The sequence below is a fragment of the Manacus vitellinus genome, unplaced genomic scaffold, assembly GCF_001715985.3.
Source record: "Manacus vitellinus isolate BGI_N305 unplaced genomic scaffold, ASM171598v3 scaffold_27_pilon, whole genome shotgun sequence".
Lineage (NCBI taxonomy): Eukaryota > Metazoa > Chordata > Aves > Passeriformes > Pipridae > Manacus > Manacus vitellinus.
Genome location: NW_021940039.1, coordinates 4,603,354 through 4,626,023, shown reverse-complemented (window position 1 = coordinate 4,626,023; position 22,670 = coordinate 4,603,354). Strand labels below are relative to the sequence as shown.

General features: G+C 46.6%; 1 protein-coding gene across 1 annotated transcript in view; it reads right to left on the bottom strand.

Annotated features, from left to right (window-relative positions):
- The window catches only part of RAPGEF1 (Rap guanine nucleotide exchange factor 1), an 83,084-nt gene extending 68,987 nt beyond the window's left edge, over positions 1-14,097 (bottom strand). The window contains exon 1 of the mRNA XM_018074298.2: positions 14,035-14,097. Within this exon, the coding sequence (XP_017929787.1) occupies positions 14,035-14,059 (25 nt within the window). The 5' untranslated portion in view covers positions 14,060-14,097. The remainder of the gene's footprint in view (positions 1-14,034) is intronic.
- Positions 14,098-22,670: the final 8,573 nt, after the last annotated feature.

The following is a 22,670-nucleotide window of genomic DNA, read 5'->3' as shown; positions in this document are numbered from 1 at the left end:
ACAGTACTCCTTGCTCATTGTTTTTTCCGTGAGCCAAAGGTCAGCAGTGCTGCTACAGCCTCCCATACATACCCTGGATGAGCCCACGGGAGCCCAGGGCCTCCCCTGCTGCTCAGCTGGCACTGATCAGAGGGGTTTGGGCCAAAATAATAATTTAGTTTTCCAGAAAGTGTAAACTACAGAAATTCACTGAAACGTCCATTAAATTCAAAGCAAACTTTTTGGTGGAAAGCGATGGAATTCTACATATAATCTCCCCAGAATTCAGCTCTGTGATTAAAACCAGAGATAGATAGAAAAAAAAAAAGGTCCCAACTTGCTCATTAGGCAGCTCAGAACAGGGAGTTGACTGCATTTCCAGTGTGTGCCCTGCCTAACACAGGTCCTGGTAAGTCTGAGTGACTTAACCTAACCAAGTCTGAGTGACAGGGGTGCTATAATGCCTGGGAATGTTCAAACCCATGGATCCAGAGGAGATGCCTACTCACAGAAGCAGAAACTGCTTCATGAACTCAATATGGAATAAATCAATTAAATTTGTACCCTGGAGCAAGGGTTTGGGGAGTGTCCAGACAAGACTTTACAAATATTAGCTAGCCTGAAGTTAAATACCTCTCTGTAAACTATCCTACAGACTTTGATACCCTAAGAACCAGGAATTTTTTTCCCCAATATAAAATTCTGACCAAGTGAAAATATGAAAGCAGTTCTTGATACAGCTTAACTAGACTTTGGTACTGATCATTTGAGCCCGCGCTGCTTCCTATTGATATCAAGGCTTTCACAAGATTTTTCCTATGGCTTACTCATAATGAACAGCTGCTCTGGCAACTGCTGGAGTCAGCAGGTATTTCCTGCCCTGAAAAAAAAGTCATCAATATATCTCAGTACAGAAAATCATACTCTCTTTAAAACAATTCATGATAGGGTTTAGATATCAACTGGCTCCATGCCACAGACACTCCCTTAAACAATGGTTACACCCTCTATACAGCTAAAAATGAAAAAGCTGAAAAGGAAGACATTTTACACAAGTTCCCAGGGTAGAACACATCTGAGAAGCACTGGTCTGGGACTGACATTGTTCTACTAAAAGAATAAATATCTGAGCTCAAATCGTATTTCCTTCACCACCTTCCCAGACTTGCACGAGAAGAAAATCCCTCTGAGCTTTCCTTTTGTACTTCTGGTGCTCTCTAGCAGAGTGAAATTTTATAAAACTGTAAATAAATTAGAAGTGCTGCAGATTATGATTTGCCCTTTTGTTAACATCACTTGTAGTGCCAGTGAGCCTGTTTGCCAGCCAAGGAGAGGTCTGAAACTCTTTCAGTGTTGACTTTAAGCTGAATACAAATATTGAGTGATCTGCCTGCACACTAAGTCCTCAACCACAGCGAAGCACAGCAATGCTGCTTACAATGCTGCCAGTGAGACAGGGTGTCAAAACAAACATCATTGTATTAATTGCATCTGTTGATGAACCAGCCCGAGAACAGCCTTGTTTCAATCACAGGCTTTATAAGACAGCACTGAAATGTTACTGTGAGCGTTGAGATGGATGAGTCAACAGATAAAACACAAAAGCATTTGTAAGGAGAGTCTCGCTGGAGTGATTTGAAAAGCTGCACAGCAACACAAAATGATGGTCTTTATTGACATAGCTTGCTAATATAGTCCTTAACCTCGTTTTAGCTTTCAGGTTTGTTTTCTGCAGGATTTCCAGTCAAAGACAGGCAAACACACACGTAGTGTTACCTGTGAGGTGAAAGATCAGCAGAGGCAAAACCAATGGGAAAATACTTCAAGTCATGACAGATACTAATCCTTCTCACTGAGGGAGTTTACTACGGCTCTCCTTGGTATTTGGGAAGCTTTCCTTGACCTTGGGGAGTGGAAGACCTTTCAAACCACTACATAAATATGACACTGGGGGCTCGGGGTCAGACCAAGGCAGGAAGCACTGGCTGCACACCACGGGTGAGCCTCTCCTTTCGTTCTTACTTGGCTGAAACGATCTCTGCAGTGTCAGCTAAGGTCAGCAGATTCAGGTTACTGAAAGAATGACATTTTAAACCTGACCCCTCTCTCATCCAAAACCATCTGCAACTCATCTTTTAAGGCTGAGATTATTCATTCCAGGGGAATTATCCACTAATCAGTTTTTATCTCCAAACCAGGTCCTCACGCTTGCAGCTGGTCGAGAGCTCAGTTTGGCAGAGGTTTTGGTTCCTTCCACTTTCAGAACATCTCCCAAAGGGCAGAATTCAAAATACATATGATGGCATCTCCATGTGCTAAGGAAACTGGCACCAATTTACCAGCCAACACATCGTGTGCCAAGGTAGAGAGGCACAAAACAAGGCTTCATGTTATGAGTCACTTTGACTTGGAATGGGCCTTAGTTCTTTACAACTTCATACAGGGAACTGCTGCCTGAGGTTTTGCACCACCAGGATCTTCTGAAGCAGGATAAAAAGTAAGCAAAACCAGACTGTACAACAGGAAAAGGAGGCAAGGACTCCAGTGTTTCCCCCAGAATAACAGAGGTCAGCACAGACCTTTGGCTCCCCAGCACACTTGCTCACTAGCCCGGCTGCTATTCTGTATTTGTCACAGTCAAGTGTGAAACTCAAGAGAACCATGTGGTCAAGTGAGTCAGATCCCTGCATTCTGCAAATGCTTCTCCCTGACTTATTATAGTTCATCCTTTTGCTGCAGCTCTGCCCTGTGACAGCAAAGCATTTCATACCCAGTGCTCAACCCGTGACAGCAGTTCCTCCAGTTCCTTCCATTCACTCACCCATGCCATGTACCAGCATGAAATTCATGTGCATCTCCATCTCCCAGAGCAGACATCCCTGTTCTGTAGGGCCTTCAGAATTAAGATGTGCCCTTCATTTGCAATTATCATGCAAAAAAGCCCTCCAAAAAATCCAGGCAGAAAAGCTGCCTCCTGCATTTCACCCAGAGGCCAAGGCAAAATACTGCAAAACCTGCAGTTTGCATCAGTAAACAGAGCAACATAATAGTTTGGTTTATCTAATTTTCAAATTTGAGGTCTATATTAAAACAAAACCAAACCCAACTCACCTGGATTTCTCCTGGCAAACAAATTGTTGAAATGGCCAAAAATCATATTTTACCAATTGCAAAAGAGAAATTCTGGAGATTCTTCAGCTGGTATGAATCAGGACAAAGGGCATTTTACAGCTGTACAAATGAGAATATTTTGGGAAAGAGAGATGTTTTTAATTCCCTCTAGTTCATTTAATATTATCTAAACATCATAGCTTAAAATAATCCCGACAGACAAAAGAGGCCAGACCTTTCTATCCAATACAGTACAACATGCACTGTATCAAAAGTATTCCCTACTCTCTCCTTGGGTAAAATGGCAGGGATGGAGGAAAAGAAATCCTTTACACTGAAGAGCAGAAATCCCTACCCAGACCCATTTGTTTTACTCTGTAAGTATTGACAGATGAGTAATGAAAACTTTGCTGCAGACACAGCCTGTTCTTCAAGGCAGCATCAGTTAATAAACCACAACCACAGCTGCAAAAATATTAAGGAATTTAACTAAGTGACTCCTTCAAGGGCACAGGATTGCAGGAGGAGCCAGATTTTGTGCTTTGTTATCATCCCAAAAGTTAAGATCATAGTGTGCAACATCAACACAAACCACTGTTACTGTTTTGGATATAAAAGCTTTGAATAACAATTTCATTAAATGTATACAACTGAGTACTAATATTTCTAGCATGATCTTTTTCCATTATGATAATATTTGAAACTTAGTATACTGTGTTGCCAAAGCTTTTAGATGTGAATTATCTCATGTGAGAAGAATTAAATGATAAAAACAATATAACAGTAAAAACAAAACTCACAGCCTGTTAGCTCTCAGAATCACAGAATCATCAAGGCTGAAAGAGACCTTCAAGATCATCTGGTCCAACAGTCAACCCAACATAATCACCCCTAAACCATGTTCCCAGGAGCCACATGCAGACTCCTCCTGAACACTTTCAGAGACAGAGACTCCACCACCTCCCTGGGCAGCTAATTCTAATACCTGACCACTCTTTCAGCCAAAAATCTGAACTTTCTCATAGGACAAGCCACAGCACTGGTCTGGTAAAATGGCTGAGTGGTGTTTTGCAGGACTTATCAACCTTGGATGCCAGACTTGGATCAAGAATCAACATTAACAGCCAAGTCAACAGCTCACGCAGGCTGGTAATGATTTCAAAATCAGACTTGGTAGGGGAATTTTTTGTATGGGTTACACCAATATCAAAACAAGGGTTTGAATCCCTTGGACCTTGGCACTTGCCAGGCTTCCAGCCAAATGGAAGCTCAGGGAAGTTCTCCTGTGTATCACTTGTGCTACACCTGATGTCTCCAGGGAGCCCTAGAAGTGTTACAGTGAAAGGTACACCTCACATTTGAGGCCTAATGAACCAGGATAATGAATTCAGGATAAAATCTAAGAGTAAGAGCTGCCAATGCGTATTTAAGGAATTTATACAAGTGCTCTCACCTGAGACAGACAGGAACAAAACCATCTTTGTTTAAAGGCTACCTGGAAATAGGCACAGGCAGTAACAAGAACCAAATTCTCCCCTGGCCTGGTTTTTAAGTGTTTGTTTGCCCTGCCATTTTTATCAGGCTTTTAACAGAAACCCACCCTTCACTGTCCCTGATTGGCTCCTCTGAACTGTCCACAGAAGATACACACAGTTGCTTTTTACCAAAGGATTCAAGTCATCTTTCCCAAACAGAGTATGGGATAGCTACATTTTCCCTTTAGCACAAATGAAGGCACTGTTTGCAACCCCTCTGATTTCCTCAGTCTTCTTCAGAAAATGTGCAGAAATTTAAATATATTTTAATATCCATTCCTCTGCAAAGTTTGACTGAAATTGGTAAACAAGTCCAAGAGTTATAACAGATGGATGAGCTATCACTACTGCCTTACCAAAGGATGCTACTGACTAAATAAGAGAAATACAGACAAGGAACAAGCTCACCTCTGAGATGCACCAAGTTACACACCAAGAACTCAGTGGTTCTTCTTTAAAGGGATATTGTATACCTGAATCTCACAAAATTGGCCATAGTTGAGAGCACCAGCTCATGGCAAACAATGTACTTTACATACCATTCCTTAAATTCACTAGATCATTTTAACAGGGTGGTTCTACAATGTTCTGAAGTGTCTCTCCTGTAAACTACAACAGGGCAGATGGACAGAGCAGGGGACAAAAGTGCCACTGTTCCCAGTGACAAAGAGCAAACAGCCACGCACAGAAAAGAACCACAAAAACTAAGCTTAAAACAGAGACACTCCCCACCTCAGTTTCTGTCAGTTATGCTCCAGATATTGCTCATAAAGATACAAGACTAAGGGGTTTTTAAAGTCATGTGACTATCAGATGCACAATGTTTCTGGGTACTGAAAATTTTTCCCACACAATAGCCCTGAAGAACTAATTCCAAGCAGTAAAAGTTAAACTCAATCCCTACACTGCTCCTACCATACTCTGTCAAAAATCTGGCATCAGCCTTAACATCTGATTTCGTGTGACCTTTGCAAGGCTATTTATACAGACAAACTACCTCCTGCATAAACCCATGCTCCATGCTTTCTGTAAATCCCTGTAAATTCAGAGATGAGCTCTAACTTAACCTGCTGGCAGACCTCCCTAGTTCCTCAAACTTACTGTTCTTGTATATAATTCAGTTTAAAGCTTCTTTTAACAAGAAAAGCAGAATAGGTACACTTAAAAAAAAAAAAAAAAAGATTAAATGGATAAAATATAACCAAACAGAGATACTTAATTTTCTTGCATATGAAAGTTGCAGCACACAATCACTCCCGACAGTGACGTGCAAGGCTACATTGTAAAGCAAAAAGGAGATGGGAACCACCCACACTTTAACTCTCCATACTCAAATTGACAAAGTTAAGTTGTTATAGTTAGAGCACAACTGAAAGGATAAATGTAACACCCAAGGAAAGCCATGTTTCAAACAGTATTGTCCTGTTAACTAAAGCCCACCATCAGATGGATTCATGGAGTGCTGCTCTCCAGAATTGATTGGAATGCACTACACAACCAAAACTAAACTATTGATTACCCTGGGTGAAAACTGAACTATTGATTACCCTTGATTATGTGACTCTTGGTTTGCAAAGGAAAACTTTCTAAATATGGAATTAATTCCTGAGGCTGTTTTACCACCTCCTGGGCAGCACAGACACGAGCCCATCAAAAGGGAAGGGATAAAACAATGCCTGCTGTACACTGGGAACACATTCCCATTTTAATTATTAAAGACTCCCTGCAAACTACAGTTGAACAGATACAGAACTACATGTTCAGTCTCTTAGTAAAATTCTATCAAAGTTTAATCAACCAACCAACTGCAGTATCTGTTTAGTCCAATTTTCCCAGCCATGAGTAATTATTCTTTAATTTTAGCCTCTACTGAATTTTTCCTTTCTCTTCAGAAAGCCTAAAAAAGAAAATTCTCTCTTCCCCCCCACCCCTCAAAAACCCAAGACTTTTTTTACACGTCAGGGATGAAATTAAAGATCTTGCTCAGAATATAAATGGGACTGGTTCAGTGAATGTGTTAAGTACTCAACAAAGGGCATCCCCCCATGAAGCCTTCAGAGAGAAAGAACGAGAGCATGGGAGTGCAAGCAAGCTTTAACCTTTCTCCCTCAGCAGAATAATGAATTAGGGTTTCCTCGGAGGCACTGATGGCCACACCAAGATGTTAAGTTACACCCCAAAATGCACAGTATTTTCATGGCACCAAAAAAGCTCTACCCAAAGCAGCAGAGACCATCACCCAGTAAAGTAAGATAATGCAAAACATGCTTTTGCTTAATTCAAAGACCCTCAGCCCCATAATTAAGGAATCTCTTCTTCAGTGCCACCTCTGCTCAACTGACCTTCAAAGTGGGAGAAAATGGGAATCAAAAAAAAAAAAAAAAAAAAATAAATAAAGGAACCTGAAATCAAAATGCTAGCCAGGGTTTAGAATACAGCTCTTGTCAATTCTCAAATATTTTAGATTGCTTTCATAAATATGATCAAATAGAAAGCAAGTGTAGGGGGACCAATTCTCCCAAACACCAAGTGAACATTCTGATACAGACCCTCTTTTCCTTGTACTTGTTTCTATTCCCTTCTCCCTTGCTCTCAACAGGAAAACATTATCCTACAAACTCCAGACAAGGTGAGCTACAGTAGCAACTAAAACAGCAAACAGATTTAACATGAAGAGACTATCTGAAAGCTGAAGAGCCTTCACTGAAACATGCAACCCAAATAAAAGTAGATCAATAATCTGATCCATCAGCTTTCTCAGGCTGCTTCACAGAGCACGAGGGGACATCATTTCCCTCTCGGAGATGAAACTGTTTGCACTGTCAGTGCCATTGTCACACACCATAAGAAGAGATCAGAGGTGTATTTTTAAGAGTGGATGCTGCGGGTCGGGGAATAGAGTTGTAATTTGTCAGGCTGCAGTAACGTGAGCAGCAGAAGTGCAGAGCATTCCTCTGGCAGCACGTCCCAACCTGCAGGATTCCTGCAGCTTTTCCGGATTGCTGAAATTCATCTTCTGTCTCTTCGCCTTGGAACGGGCTCCCGTGAAAGCCGCCGGGAACGTCGTCCTTGCCCGATTTCCCCCCTTGTCATCCGTCTTGTCTTCTCCTCCCCGCTCTCCTCGCACGCAACTCACCCACCGCTCCCTCCTCTTCTCTCCCCAGTGGGCTGGGCAGCCTCTCTCTTCTTTCCTGCTCTTTCCAGCCATTCCATCAACATCTGCATTTGCGATGTCCCTTTTTCCTTCTCTGGTACCCTTTTTATACGTTGAGGAGTTTGTACATCTTGAAGTTCTGGGGCCGCAAATTCAAACTCGCAAAGGTGAATAAATCTAGTTTTCCTTCAACCTGCTCTCCCTTTTCCTCTAATCTCTCCTAAAGCCCCAAGAACAACACACCATTCCCCATTACCATCCCCTCATCCCATTGTGTTCTATAACACCTCTCAGCTGTAGATTATGCAAGCCAAACTTTAGTTATTTAGGTAAAACTGACAAATAACAAAGCCAATATCCTTGCAATAGCTATGTTATTTTAATATTCCTTCCATACTGCTTCCATGACACTGGCTGAATCCCATAGTTTGCTAATGGTGATAAGTAAAAAGGATGTAACACCAAAGTGGAATTTCCCAAATATTCAGGCACTTGCAGTACAATAAGTTTTCCATTGTTTTCAGAGAGAAAAGCTTATTCTGTCACAAATCTGAGAAGCTGGAGGACCCCTCGCCATGCACAGGATTTTTTTCCAGATGACATAAAGTCTCCACAGGCAGAACACAGGCTGGAAGGATTTCTTTCATAATAAGCAACATTATACAGAGGTCAACAGCTTTGCAAACTAGCAAAGGACCCCAAACCTCTAGTTTCAGCAGAAAAATGTTGGGATGACATGCCTTGGAAAATGGAACAAGTTATATCTACTACATGTATCCAAACTATGCAAAAGATGGGTGTGGTGAGGAGGGGGAGAGAGGAAGGAGGCTATTAAATCACCTTACCTGTAGTTCTGACATGCAATTTGTTATTTTTAATATATGACATAGTTTCTGGAGTTTTATCTGGCACAAAGACAGGAGATGCTCTCTATCATTTTACCTCTGCTGAGGCACAAGGACCTTCCAAATTCGGTGCTACAGTAACAAACAATTGCAGCTTTCACCTCCCACCAGCCCAAATGAGAAGTACCTGTAATACACATAATGACTGAGTGATTGAATTAACTCTGATTAGCCATAAATGCCTCTGCCAAGACAGGCATAACATCTCTCTAGCTTCTCTAAAATGAAGTCTAGAAAATTAACTCTTCATGTTCCTCCATTTGCAGTTCAGATGCTGTAAGATTCTGAACTAAATGCTCTCCTTCCAAAGGATTTGAAAGTCAACAGCAAAGCTCATTTCACCAATTCTACCCACAGGCTTTTGACTTTGGAAGAAAGAAGGTCTTAATGTATATTTTTTATATACATCATCATTTTATACACAGTATCAGAGTCTATCTGCTCCTACAGTAGAGTCACTAGAATCAGCTGAAGTATCAACTGCAATTCAAAACTTCCAGAAATATGAACAAAACCCCAAGGAAACCTGGAAAAGGAGTTACAGATTGACTCTTTTCCCTAGAAACAAACCACCTGGTTTCTTCCACTCAGGCAAGACATTGCAGCAAGCAAAGCCATACTGGCAGCCCATGGATCCCTTACAAGTAGGAAATGTTTGCTGTAAGTGAATCAACAGATCTAAATGAGAGATGTTTGTGTTACAGTCTTGACTGATAGTGAACTTCCACTCCTCTCTGCTCACCAGGAGGTTAGCAAGAGCCAGTAAGAGTTACCACCACATAAAAATCACACCAAGAGATATATTTAGTCATTGCGGTTCAAGGAAAACGATTGCTTGCACTGAAAATAAATTTTGCAATTGTTTCCAGTTTCTGCTTTTTCACTGACTAAGGCACATCCCAGCTGCTTCACATTCCAGTAGCCTTCAGCTGTCTTTTTTTTTTTTTCTCCAGTCCTTGCCCACTTCCCTCTTACAACTGCCCTGACCATCCCAATCCTGCAGCAGTTATCCCGCAGGCTGCATTTTGGAACACGCCAGTCCTGAAGCAACACAACACCTGTCAAGCCTATGATGGCTTTCAAAAGATGGCAAATTCTCTTTGTGCCATTTTGTAGAAAAACACACTAAGCAGTGATGTTCTTGCACCTGTATTTTGCCCCTCCACAAAACCAGACTGAATTGCTGATGCTGTTTAAACAAGTTACAATAAAACACACGTGGGATGTCACTTTGGGAGCAACGTATAGTAGGAAACAGTAGGTGCTAAAAGCCCAAGTAAGGAAGATTTGGAAATGAATTATCTTTAAGGTTGTGAGGTGAGTCTTTAATTCTCAGAGTATAAAACAAGAAATTTAATATTTTTTAACTTGGTTTGAAAGCCACCAGTAGAGCAGCACTTAAACCAGTTAACTGCAAAACTTTTCACCTGAAAGCCCTCACTTACACTGAGAAACACGGTACAGTGGTGAATGCACAACAGAGTTCTGCCTAGTAACTCACCTAAGCATGACAGACAAAGAGAAACTGCAGAAAACTGTACAGGTGTAAAAACTATGCAGGCTAATTTCCATAGAATGATCCAAGAGGTGATGACAGTTCAAAATATATCCTCCACAAAAACAAGATCCCCAGGAAACTTCACATTAATACAAAAACATTTGCAGATGCACAATTCAGAATCACATAAACTGGCCTGGAGGACTCTGGATAAGCATTAAGTTCCTATAGAGATGGGAATAATCTGACCTCCTGAATTGTGTCTGCTATTTTTGCCATTTTCCTTAAGAACAGAGTTCTCCTGGGATTAGCCCTAGATGTTTATCCCACCAATACTAAAGGATGAGAATTTGAGGTGAATTTGCTTATCAGGCAAGTGCTTATAAGTAAAAGGTGAAGCCAACAGCATTTTTGGCCTACTGGGAATAAATACATCCAGTTGAACCCTGAGCAGAATAGAGATGACTGCCTGCACTCCAGGTAGCTAAGACTCAAAACAGTTATTTTAAACAACCTTTAGCAGACAGCTGTTGGAAAAACAAGTTCACAAGGGATATGAAAACCCTGCAAGAAATTACAAGATTAAGACTGAAACCCCCAAGTAGAGTAAGCCTTCAAAGTATGGTACCCATATGTTCTTTGGTTTTAATAAAGGGCATTCTTGAAGGGACCTGCTTCACCAAGAGCTTTAGGTTCAGACCTGATGTTGTCTAACTGCTCCCTTATTCTCCCTGAACGATGCAGAATAGTTCAATTCCCTGGAGCATGTAATCCATCAGGTAAATAAATACAGGAATTCATGCATTGCCATGGTAACAGGAAACCCAAGTAGAATCTGTGACCTTCTCCGCTCTTTCTTGGCATCCCTATTTTGGATTTCACATCATAAGGGTGAGAGCAAATATTTCCTGAAAGTGAAGGCAAAAAGTCACAGTTCTAGAGTGCAGAAAAGCCAACAGCCATTCCTTCTCTTCAGGTCAATGAGGGTTCTGCTTTGGAAAAGTATTTGGAAGTCTCCTGGCTGGAACCTAACAAAACAGGGGCTCTAACACTTGTTAAATCAAAATATACCATCTTATTCTACGTTACCAGATGGCTGCCCTTCACTCCAAAGCAGAGCTCTGAATTGCTCTACAGTGACCCTTCTGTTGATTAAACAGCAGCACTGAGAGGCTCCAGAGGGAGCCTTGTCTGCTCTTTCTTCATGGACAGGATGGTAGCTGCTATCTCTAATCATTTATTATTGTCTTTTATTGAGTGCCAACAAGGTGTTTCAGTTAAGGACCCAGGGAGCAGATGGATGCAAGATTTCTGGGGGTCTAACCCTGTAAAGGATAATATATTTTTCCCAGCAGCCTTTCTAGATGGACACATGAGTCAAACCAAAGCCAAGCCCATTCCAAAGTTTGTCACAATGGCTTGTGGTCAGGCAGGAGCCTATTTTATTTACAACATAAGGCATTATGCATGAATTTCTGCTCCCATAAGAAAAACAAATTCAAATGTGCACAAACACACAGACCTTAGACCTCACAGCATTTGTTCCATGACTCCCTATCCTTTGTTCTGCTACTGTACACATTTTGACAAACAGTATCCCAGAATTACTGTGGTATTCCAGCCTGTGTTTATTCGGTGACGCTGTTAACAAACTGTTTGTGTCAATCAGGAGTTCAAACACTCAGAAACAGGGATGGGGATGGGGACGCTCCTGGACTGGAACAGCTGGCTCCCAGCCCTCCCTCCTCGCCTCTTCTCCTCCCGTTTATATTTGGACTGGATTTTTTTTTTCTTTTTAATATCCCTTTTTAAAGAAATGAAAGTACAAGCAGTTGAAAGAGGACAGACTCCCAGATTTACAGTTTCTCTTGTTCAGCAAATCATCACCACGACAGACACCCACTAGAACAAATGCCTCCACATCGAGGTTGCACCCACTGCATCTCCCAGCTGTACGCTCACAGCACCGACCTGGGGACGGATCCTGCACGATCCTGGAGTTTTTCAGTGGGAGCTCAGCGTGTCTGGTCTCTAAGCTGAGCAGCGGATGATTTTTATACGGTATTTTACTAGTATTACATGGCATTTTACAGGGTATTTATATTTATACCGTGTCTTTTGGCCTTTCTGTTCCACTGTTTATGGAACCACTCTGCGTTTGTGTGTGTCTACAGAGTCATCCTCCCGCGCTTGAACTCTCCACGCTGCCTCACCAGTGTGCAGTTGTATTTACTATTCTCACAGGGTTATTTACTGCGCACGAGTAAACAAAACGTGATCACTTATTTATACGTCTGTAATTACTGTCTACAGTTACTAAATCCCAAGCCAAATTCACCTCCAGCATAAACAAGTGGCAATTACTCCTGGGCTGCCCCCAGGTCTGTATACTCTGCTAACACCTTCCTTACTCAGTGGAGTAAGGGATGAGAGGAGGCAGGGAAGCATGGAAAAGCACGGGAAAGAACAGCCAGAAATCCAGAGCAAAAATCCGCAGCCAGAGCAAAGCGCTACATCGCGATACAATGTAAAGGATCGTGCATCAGATTAACCTGAGATATTTCTGGAGTAACATTTGTCCCGTGACGCGATGCACACTTGTTAGACAGTAACTCAGCGCGAAGAGCTGGAAACATGCCTATGTTCTCCAGGGAGAAGGCGGCTGCCAGGGAGCCAGCCTGCTCATCCCCCGAGGCTGCTCAGGAACCCGCATCACTGGAGAACACACTCACACACGGTGCAGCGCAGGAGCCAGAGCAAACCCGGCTGGAATGATCGAAACCAGAACGCGCTGCTACCGACTCCACTCCTCGGAAACAGGAATCTTTCCTACGTCCGTGGCTGCTGTCCTGGAAAGCCTGAACACTGAGCTCCCTGCATCCCGACTCGGGCTGCTGCCCTGCCTTCCCCAGAAGGAAGCTGCCTAGCTATTCCTTACAATAAAAATACAAAACAGCATTGATTTTTCTCTGCTAATTAAATGCAACATAATTAAACTACGTAACTTCGCTGCTTGATTTGCACAACGCTAATTGAATCTTCTTAAACGTACTACTCCCACTACGGAGAAAAACATGGGCATTCAACCATCTAAAGTGACAACTGAGAACCAGGCACGACTCCAGAAGCACAGAGAGACAATATGATCCGTGCTTGAGCGTTTCCTTGTGAGAGCAGGAGGAATCTCAGCAGCCTCCCCTGGCTCTCATGAGCACCCCAAGCAGAGGGGAGAGCTTAGCAAGGAAGAGGGAAAAAATGAGCAAGTCCCAGCTGACATTTGCCTACAGACTCGTCTTTTCACAAACACCAGAGGAGGAAAGTTGGAAGAAGTTGAAATTAATCATTGCGTGTAGGCCCCAAAAGCGCTGCAGCGCCCGGCTGCACTGATGCTCGGCTGCACGGGGAGGACGGAAGGGGTGCAGGAACGTAAAAATTAAAATAAAAGAATTAGGAAAAAATGAGAAACAAATAGGAAAGATGGGGGGGGGGAGGAAAACGCGGAGAAGACACAAAGCCTGACCCGGGCAGCGCAGGACCAGCCCCGCAGGGGGACGGGCTGAGCATCCCCCGCGGCTTCCCGGGCCCGGCCGCGTTCCGGGCCGCGCTCCCCGCCCGCGCTGACAGAGCCCCGGGGGGAGCCCCGCCGGGATGGGGGCCCCTGCCCGGCTCCCCCCAGCCCCGCCGGGCCGCGCCAGGCCCGCGGCAACCTCCGGCAGCCCCAAACCTCCGGCAGCTCCGGCAACTCCGGCAGCTCCGGCAGCTCCGGCAGCTCGGCGGGCGAGCGCGGCCGCCCCCCGGCCGGTCCCCCCCCGGCTCCGCTCCGTCCCCGCGGGGGCCTCCCCGGCCGCTCACCTGCTTTCTCGATCTTGCCAGACATGTCGGAGCCGGCGCTCGGCGCTCGGGCCCGGCGGCGCTCGGGGGCCGGCCGAGCAGGGGCTTTGCCGGGCTCCCGCGGCTGCCGGGCGCGGTGCGGGAGCGGCTCCGCGGCGGCCGCGGTGCTAGCAGCGCCCGCCCCCGCCCCCCGCCGCTCCCGGGGGCCGCGACGGGAAGGGGCGGCCCGGGGCTCCCGCCGCGCACGCACCGCCCCGCACCGCCCGGCACCGCCGCCCCGCGGGCACCGCGCACACTGCAGGGCGGGCCGCGCCGGCCGGGCGCGCATCCCGGAGCCCCGGAATCCCGGGATGGGGTGAGCAGGGCAGGCACCGAACCGCGACCCTAATTCCCTGCTGGGGCAGGGTCGCGCGCGGAGAACGTGGGGCAGGGGGGCGTCCGGGCGGGTCTGGGGTATCTCCGGCGAGGAGGCGCCGCACGGTCTCTTAGCAACCTGTTCCTGTGCGCGGTGAAGAAGTTTTTCCCTATGTTCGGGCGGAACTTCCTGAGCATCACAGAATGACTGAATCAGCTAGGCTGGAAAGGCCTCTGAGATCATCGAACCCAACCTTTGACCTAACACAGAATCACAGGATCAGCTATGATGGAAAAGACCTCTGAAATCATCGAGTCCAACCTTTGACCCAACACCATGTTGTCTACTAAACCATGGCACTGATGCCACATCCAGTCTCTTCTTAAATACCTCCAGGGACGGTGATTCCACCACCTCCCTGGACAACCCATTCTAGTGCTAAATCACTCTCTCTGTGAAGAACTTCTTCCTAATGTCCAATCTAAACCTCCCTGGCACAGTTTAAGACCATGCCCTCTTGTCCTATTGCTGGTTGCCTGGGAGAACAGATCAACACCTGGCTACAACCTCCATCCAGGGAATTGCAGAAGGTGATGAGGTCTCCTCTGAGCCTCCTCATCTCCAGGCTGAACAACCCCAGCTCCCTCAGCCACTCCTCACAGGACTTGTGTGTACTCCAGTCCCTTCACCAGCCTTGTTGCCCTTTGGACCTGCTCCAGCCCCTCAATATCCTTCCTAAATCAGTTTCTGCCCGTTGCTTCATGTCCTAATGGTTGGCATCACGAAGCAGAGCCTGGCTCCATCTTCTTGGCACCGCTCTTTAGATATTTATACACATTAATGAGGTCATCTCTCAATTGCCTCTTCTTGAAGCTGAATGGCCCCAGCTCTCTCAGCCTTTCCTCATATGAGATGCTCCAGTCCCCCAGTCATCCCCATTGCCTTCCACTGGACCTGCTCCAGGAGCTCGTGTCCCTCTTGTCCTGAGGAGCCCAGAACTGGACAGGTTGCAGGGTCCAGGCAGGAGCAGGGCTTTGGAGCCCCCAGCACTGTGGGGGAGACTCAGCACCACGGGGCTGCTGTGACCTCAGCTCTGCACCCCAAGGCAACACCCAGGGGATGGGGGACACCCCTGGGCATCTGGATCAGTTCTCCCCCCAAAACACAACCCTCTGGGTATGGGATTGGGAGGAGTAGGGACCCCCATTCTGTTCTGCCTGGGGATGTCCTGCCAATGCTCCTGGCCCCTCAGAACCTCCTAAGGCCTCACAGGAAATGTATTTTTCTGAATTTGCTGCCATTGCAGAATCTTTCTCTTGGAGCAATGAACAACAAAATTACAATTAATCAACTACAATTAACTCTCTACAACTGTCTGAAAGGAGGTTGTGACAAGGTAGGGGTCAGCCTCTTCTCCCAGGCAACAGGACAAGGAAAAACAGCCTCAAGTTATGCCAGAGGAGGTTCAGGTTGGATATTAGGAAAAATTTCTTCGTGGAAAGAGTGGATAAGCATTGGAACAGGGCTTCCCAGGAGAGTGGAGTCACCATCCCTGGAAGTGTTCAAAAAATGAGTAGATGTAGCACGTGGCCACTATGGTTTTAGTGGGCACAGCGGTACTTGGTCAAAGATTGGACTCGATAATCTTGGAGGTCTTTTCCAACCTTAATCATTCTATGAAAAGGGAGCAAAGGTGGCATTGGCCAAACCTGACACGTTTTTTGAGTCCAGCTGGACACTGGTGCTGATGATACAGAGCATTCTCACACTTTCTCTAGACAGCCCAAATCCACACTCAGAGCAACTGTGGTCAATGTGAACCTGGGTTGCCAAAGCACAGACAAACACTGTGCTTGCACTCCCATTCCTGGCTGCCTGACACCCTCAGCTCTGTGTTTGCCACCCTGACTAACACAGTTGCTATAATTTGAGCCCAGGGAGCAGTGGCAGCTCCCTGGGGACAAGCAACTTCACTCCAGAGGAAAGCAACAGCAGAGCCAGTCGGGATGGCCCTAGGCAACAATAAAAGAATTACGGTCCTATTTGAAAATCAACTCATTCCTACAACTTAATTAGGGACAAATTTCACAGCAGTGCCGTGACTTGCAGGTAGCACCCTGTGCTGCAGCCCAATAAATCCCTGAAGCCTGGTGAGCTGTCAGAGGCTGTTTACTTCTCTTATGAAATAAATCATTCACGAGGTTGCTATTTTTGTCAGCTTTATACACAACTTTTAAAGTGACTTCATCAGGCTGTTTAAACCTCTCACACGCCCGGGGCTGGGCACAAGCTAGAGGAGGAAATGTCTAAGAGGCAGACTATGCATTTTTCTCTCATTAATTTTTTTTTTGTTGTTGAGAGGCTCATGGAGAATCCTGAGAACGCTTTCTTAATAAATCTAACAGAAGAAGATTTAGGTGCAGGCTCTTCCCTCGCTCACACAGATGTAAATGGTGGCTGTCGTAGCCACGCTGAGCTGTGCTGACTCACCCGTATTAGTGAGCGATAGTAAGGAGGAGCTGCCGAGGGTGATGCTAATGAGAGCAGACCCGACCGCCAGTACACACAGGAAGCAGACAGATGAAGTAAGAAGCTGCTATTCTTACACCCTCCGTTTTTCAGACTTGGGCAAGGAAGAGGGAGCGTGTGTGCAATAATGTGAGATATGAACAGAACAGCTACTAAGTCGGAAGGTCTTTTCACAGGCTCTGATATAAAAAGCCCCGTTGTGCCCGGGGTGTGTTGCCTTCCGGGGGATGCTGGAGTTTCTCTGGTGCTTTCTGCATTAAGATGTAACTCACAACGCCGGGAAAACCTGATGCTTCTAAATATTCCATGGAGTCAGCTGGGGAAAAATGTGTTGTTATGGACAGAGCCATGGCCAGGAGAGCAGAAGGAGAGCTGTGAAGAGAGATGTGACTTCTTGGGCTGTTACAGAGCAGTTTGAGATCCCGTGGGGATGGTTCTTGTTGCGAGCTGGGGATAGAGGAAAGGGAATGACGGCAGCTGGTTACCTTCAAGAGGTACAGGAAACATCCTACAAAGAGCCAGTTTTCCAGGTGCAGATGCTACATCAGGAAGGAGAGAATAATATGTTGGGTACCTGTTTTGCTGTCAGATGAGATCACAGTGCTAAACATCACCTTGCAGCAAGAGGCATGCCAGGTGCGTGTGGGGGCAACAGCCGGAGCCTCCTTCCCCAAATGTTTCTTCGCTGGGAGAAACTCCCTGGCAGGAAAGCTGCCAGCAGCACTCCAGGTGGTTGGTCTCTACCTGCAAACCCCTCCAGTGGATTCTGCCTCAGCCTTGCCCACCGGTGCTGGGCAGACATAAACCGCAGCCCCACAGGGTCATTTCCCGCAGTGAGTCACTGAACTTTACAACTGACCCACCGAACAGGGGAAATTGTGAAAGGAATACTAACACGACTATTGAGATGCGCAGTTAGAGAAGAGCTCTCCTGCCCTCTAGTGCCCTTCCCAAATCCCGAGCTGCTCCCGCCCCAGCGCTGCTCTCCTGCTCTCCTCCAGTTTGTGGGATCAGGGCTAGGGTCATGCTGGGTCTATCTCCGCAGAATTGCCGGGAGATGATGGCCGTTCACCCCCAAACACAGTTGTCCGAGTGGGTTTCAGAAGCAGAGAGTAACCAGGATTATGTACAGTTTAGCCAACTACCTTCTGGATGCCTTCTGGACGTGATAACATCACTGGTCAGGGTGGTGGCAATTTGGTTAACAACGAGCTCCCTGAAAGACCTTATTCAACGTGCAGAAGATCCCCAAGTGACAAACACGCCACAGTGACCCGATGTGCCCCTGCCATCACCTCAGCTCAGCTTGTGGGGTGGAAAGTTTTGCCCCTGGGAAGAGTTAAAAAAAAATTGGTGGAAACCACTGAAGCAAAAGGACAAGGTTCTCACCTCCTCTTAATGGCTGTAAACCCTCTGATGTCTTCGGGGGTGGAAAGAATAGGAGTGAGATGCCAGTATATGGGGGAGGAGAGGAGCTGTTCAGGGAGGAGAATAGAACAGCGTGATCATGGGGGACACACTCTGGGTCAGAGGCTCAGAGGAGCGATGGAGAAAGGGACAGAGCTTCTGTGTCAGTCATCTGGAAAAATATACAGTGCTATGGGCACCAAAGTTCATATGAGCGAAAAAGGGCAGATGGGAGACACCGATTCGGGCTCAGCTTCACTTTCTCCTCCTTGAGGAAGGGTCGGTGTTCAGGGTTTTTCGGAGCAGTAGTTGATGGTACCTGGCTGGTCCCAGCTGTGTGACAGACCCTGGAGCTCCGTGTGCTGGAGTGAGAGAGAAGTTGTTATTTGGAGAGCTGGTGGTCTGGGCAGACGGGGCAAATGTGGGTTCCCCCTGTGCATCTCCCGTGGCCATAGGGCTGGTCCCCTCGGGGGGTCTCACGGCCGAGCCCCGGGGGAAATTTTCACTGATTCTCCTATTCTGACACATGATGGACAGGACTTGCTTTCTACCAGCTTTTTTTTAAAAAAGCAGAATTTGGGTGCTGACTCTAGAGGGCAGCATATGCCGGCACATGGGGCTGGGGGGGCCGTCGCTGACCCCCCCATGCCCGTCGCAAGCCTGAGCCAAGCGAAGCCTCCGGTGAGAGGAGAAAATCCCGGCAGTGGTTATCCCGAGGGAGCAGCCACGAGGATGCTCCCCAAAGGCACACACTGACCTCTGAGCATCCGAGCACCAAAAAGGGGGAGCAGGAGCAGAGAGATCCCGGCCGGGCAGCAAGTGGGTCCACTCTGTCTGAGGTGGGACAAGGAGTGATAGATTCATAGAATGGTTTGGGTTGGAAGGGACCTTTAAAGGTCATCTCGTTCCAACCCCCCTGAAACGAGCAGGGACACTTTCCACTAGACCAGGTTGCCCAGAGCCCCGTCCAACCTGGTTTTGAACACTTCCAGGAATGGGGCATCCACAACTTTTTTTTTCCTGGACAACCTGTGCCAGAGCCCCACCACCCTCATTGTAAACAATTCCTTCTTTCTATGTAATCTAAATTGACCCACTTTCAGTTTGAAACCATTACTCTTTGTCCTATTGCAACATCCCAACCTTAAAACACCCTGGTCTCTTCCCTGCTTGGTCACAGACCTTTGATTTGTTTTGGTTTTTTTTTGTTCCCCAGACAAATATCTGGAAGGGATGAGAGACCAACATCAAACAAGGGAAATCTCAGCCCAAATCCTCAGCCACTACCTGGCCACATGAGCACACGCCCCTGCCAGGACAGAGGGACTAGCAAGGGTTAACCAATAAATAAATAAATTGCACTTTCATATCTGTTAAAGTGGTAGCTTAAAGTGAAGCTTTTCAATGTCCTTCTCTTAGTCTTTCATGAAAAGAAGTAAATAAGAAAAAAATCTGTTGGTCTCACACTGCCACAGAAGTATAAGGTGGATCTGAGAAGGAAGGCTGAGAAGAACTCCAGGCCCCGGGATTATTAAAAAGAAAAACTGAGAGAGAGATTAAACAACTTTTGACAAACCCTCTGTACATTTAAAGTAATTAGGAAGGTGAGGGTGGAAGGAGAAAAGGCTATAAAGGTTCTGTCTCTAGTTTAATCTTTTCCCTCTTCCGGGAACTATATTTCACTGTGAAAACATAAACATGTGAATCACCAGAACAATATATACAAGCTAACAAGCTGTCTGGTACTCCAGGGTGTTTCTGTCAGCACTTCCTTAGTGGTCAGACGTCTGGCTGTCCTTTCACCTCGCCACACAAGGAGGTTCATATCAATAGCTCATCCTCCTGGGGTTTACTGGGATAATGGCAGGTAATTCAATAAAGACCTTTGCTGTGCATGGCTGAAGCTCTGCTGCTGACTTTGCTCACCACATCATGGTCCATCTTTGCTGTCCCTGAGGAGTAAAAGGAGCTTTGAGAAAGGATTCTGGAGCCTGTCCTGACCCTGCTACCTTCTGGCTCTGAAGTCTTTGTGCTAAGGACGGGGATGGTGGGAAGGTCCACTTGCAAATTCTGAGGGCATCTTCTCAGAGACACAGCTGGTCCCAAGCCCATCCCCATAGAATAGGCTGAACATCAACTAGTGCCACTCTGCATCACAGACCTGGGCCAGCCTCTGTGCACTGAGGAGGAGCTCCACACCCAGACCTGTTCCCATCCACCTCTTTGAAGGATCTCCTGGAGAGGGAGACAAGTTACCATATAGCCAGGGGATATTCAGGAAGGACAGGATGAAAGGGCCCAATTCAGAGCATCAGAAACAAACCCAGCCCGTACACAGATGCTCTTTAAAACCTTGCTTTTCTTCCAGGTCATTTTCCATGGACAAGTGACCCTTCCTGCCTCACACTACAGAGCAAGCAGATGCTGAAGGTGAACAAAGTCACTCCCTGCAGGAAAGAGTGAAACGAAAAGGAATCAAAATAGGAAATGAAAATCAATATTCCAAAGTCAAATAATAAAAATTGTGTTATGGAAACAAAGGTCACCCAGGGAAAAATGTAATTGGACGTGACAGCCTAGATTTCCTCTCTCTGCCAATCCCTGGTGGGGAGACCTTGTGACCAAGCCAAAGTGTCACCTGCCCACGTGGCTGTACAGCACACAGTCTGTACAGCTGACAGCAGATGCAGGAAGGATGGGGGAGAGAAACCTGGGGGAGCAGGGGGAGACACAGGCGGTCATGGTTTGAAATAGCAGAGGTCTTACAGGGCAGGAATGAGCTGTGTTGGCAAATCCACCTGGGGAGCCCAGCACTGAATAAACGAGCCCATGGTGGGTCAGGATTGAGATGTGCTGAATCCTGAAGATCCAGGCGTGGGAAAGGCAGCACTCCCTCTGAACAGTGAGTGGCACCGGCACAAAGGACGTGCACAGGAGAGAGGGAACGCTTTTGGTTGTGGAGGGGAATCACTTCCAGTGCAGAAAGCTGACTTGGGGCAGGCTGGACCTCTCTGTGCCTCAGTTCCCCCTTTTGTAAGATGGCCCTTTCACCTTTGCAATTAGACAGGAAAGGCACAGACACCCCTGGATCTCGTTAATGAGCACAGCAACCAGTACGAAGATGAACCAGTGATTCTCACCCAGCCCCTCTGAGGTCCCTCTCGGAAGTGTGCAGGGTGATGAGCTGCAATGTCTCGTGCAAGGCTTCATCTTGGCCCTTCTGGCCCTGAAAGAGGGTCTGTCCCACCCCCACGTCTGTCCCGTTACGCCGCACAAGCCCAGATATGTTTCAGAGAGCATTGTAAATGTGGGGCACGTCCCTCTGATAATGATGCAAACTTCAAACCATTATTTCTCAGCCCAGAGCGCTTCTCTTCATCGTCAAGCTCGTGCTGATGGGTTGTTTGGTGTAGTTTGTTCTTCCTTCCTTTATTTTAGTTTTTTTTAAACTTGACCTCCTGATTCCTCCTGGGAATTTGTGTTGGATTCTTTTTATTATTGCTTTCTATCTTTTTCTTTTTTTCTTTTCTTTTCCTTTTTTTTTTTTTTTTGCACAAAGTCAGCAGCAGGGAGATAAACTTCCCATGAAGTCCATTTGCCAACAAAGCTTTCTTCAGCACAGCAGACAATGGAAAAGCAAAACTAATGCTCTGGCTGGACATGACATTTCCAGCACCATGATGATCGTGGTGGCTGCTCTCTGTCCCCCCACAGCTGGCCCAAGGGTGACCTTCAGCTCCATGAAAGCTGATTTTTTGTCTGCTGAGCGTTTGCCTACCTGGGCTGGGGGGGGTCCCACTGCAGGAGCTGGAGCTTCTGAATTCTTTGGATTTCTTTGGCAGCCCCGTCTCAGCAATCACGTCTCTAATTGCTGTTGCCAGCTTTGTTACCTTGTCTTGCTCCTTTTGGGCTTCAGTGCTTCCCTGCAGGCTGTGGTATTTGGGGGATGCCTCCTGTGTCCTTAGGGGTGGCTGGCTCTGACTGAGAAATAAAGAGAGAAAGGAAAAACTGTGGTGAGATGGAGGGGTTGGAATCTCAGAGCCCTGTCTCCATTAACCATGGAAGCTCCAGGGTGCTCTGGAGAAGGCACAAAGCTCACAAACCTGCCCCAAAGCAGCCAGATTGCCCAGGGAGCTGTGACCAGGCAGCTCTCCAAGCTGGCCTGTGTCCCCTGGCTGGAGCCCTGGGATGACAGCACGGTCCATTGGGGAGGTGATGGGTGGGCACAGCCAGCCCCAGTGCTCCTGCATCTCCTGCCTGGAAGAAGAGGCACAGATGAGCTCTCAGCAAGAGCAGCCCCTGCACTCCTGCAGGTCACTCAGCCTTCAGTACAACTACCATGGGACCAAATCCTGTTTTCTCCCGA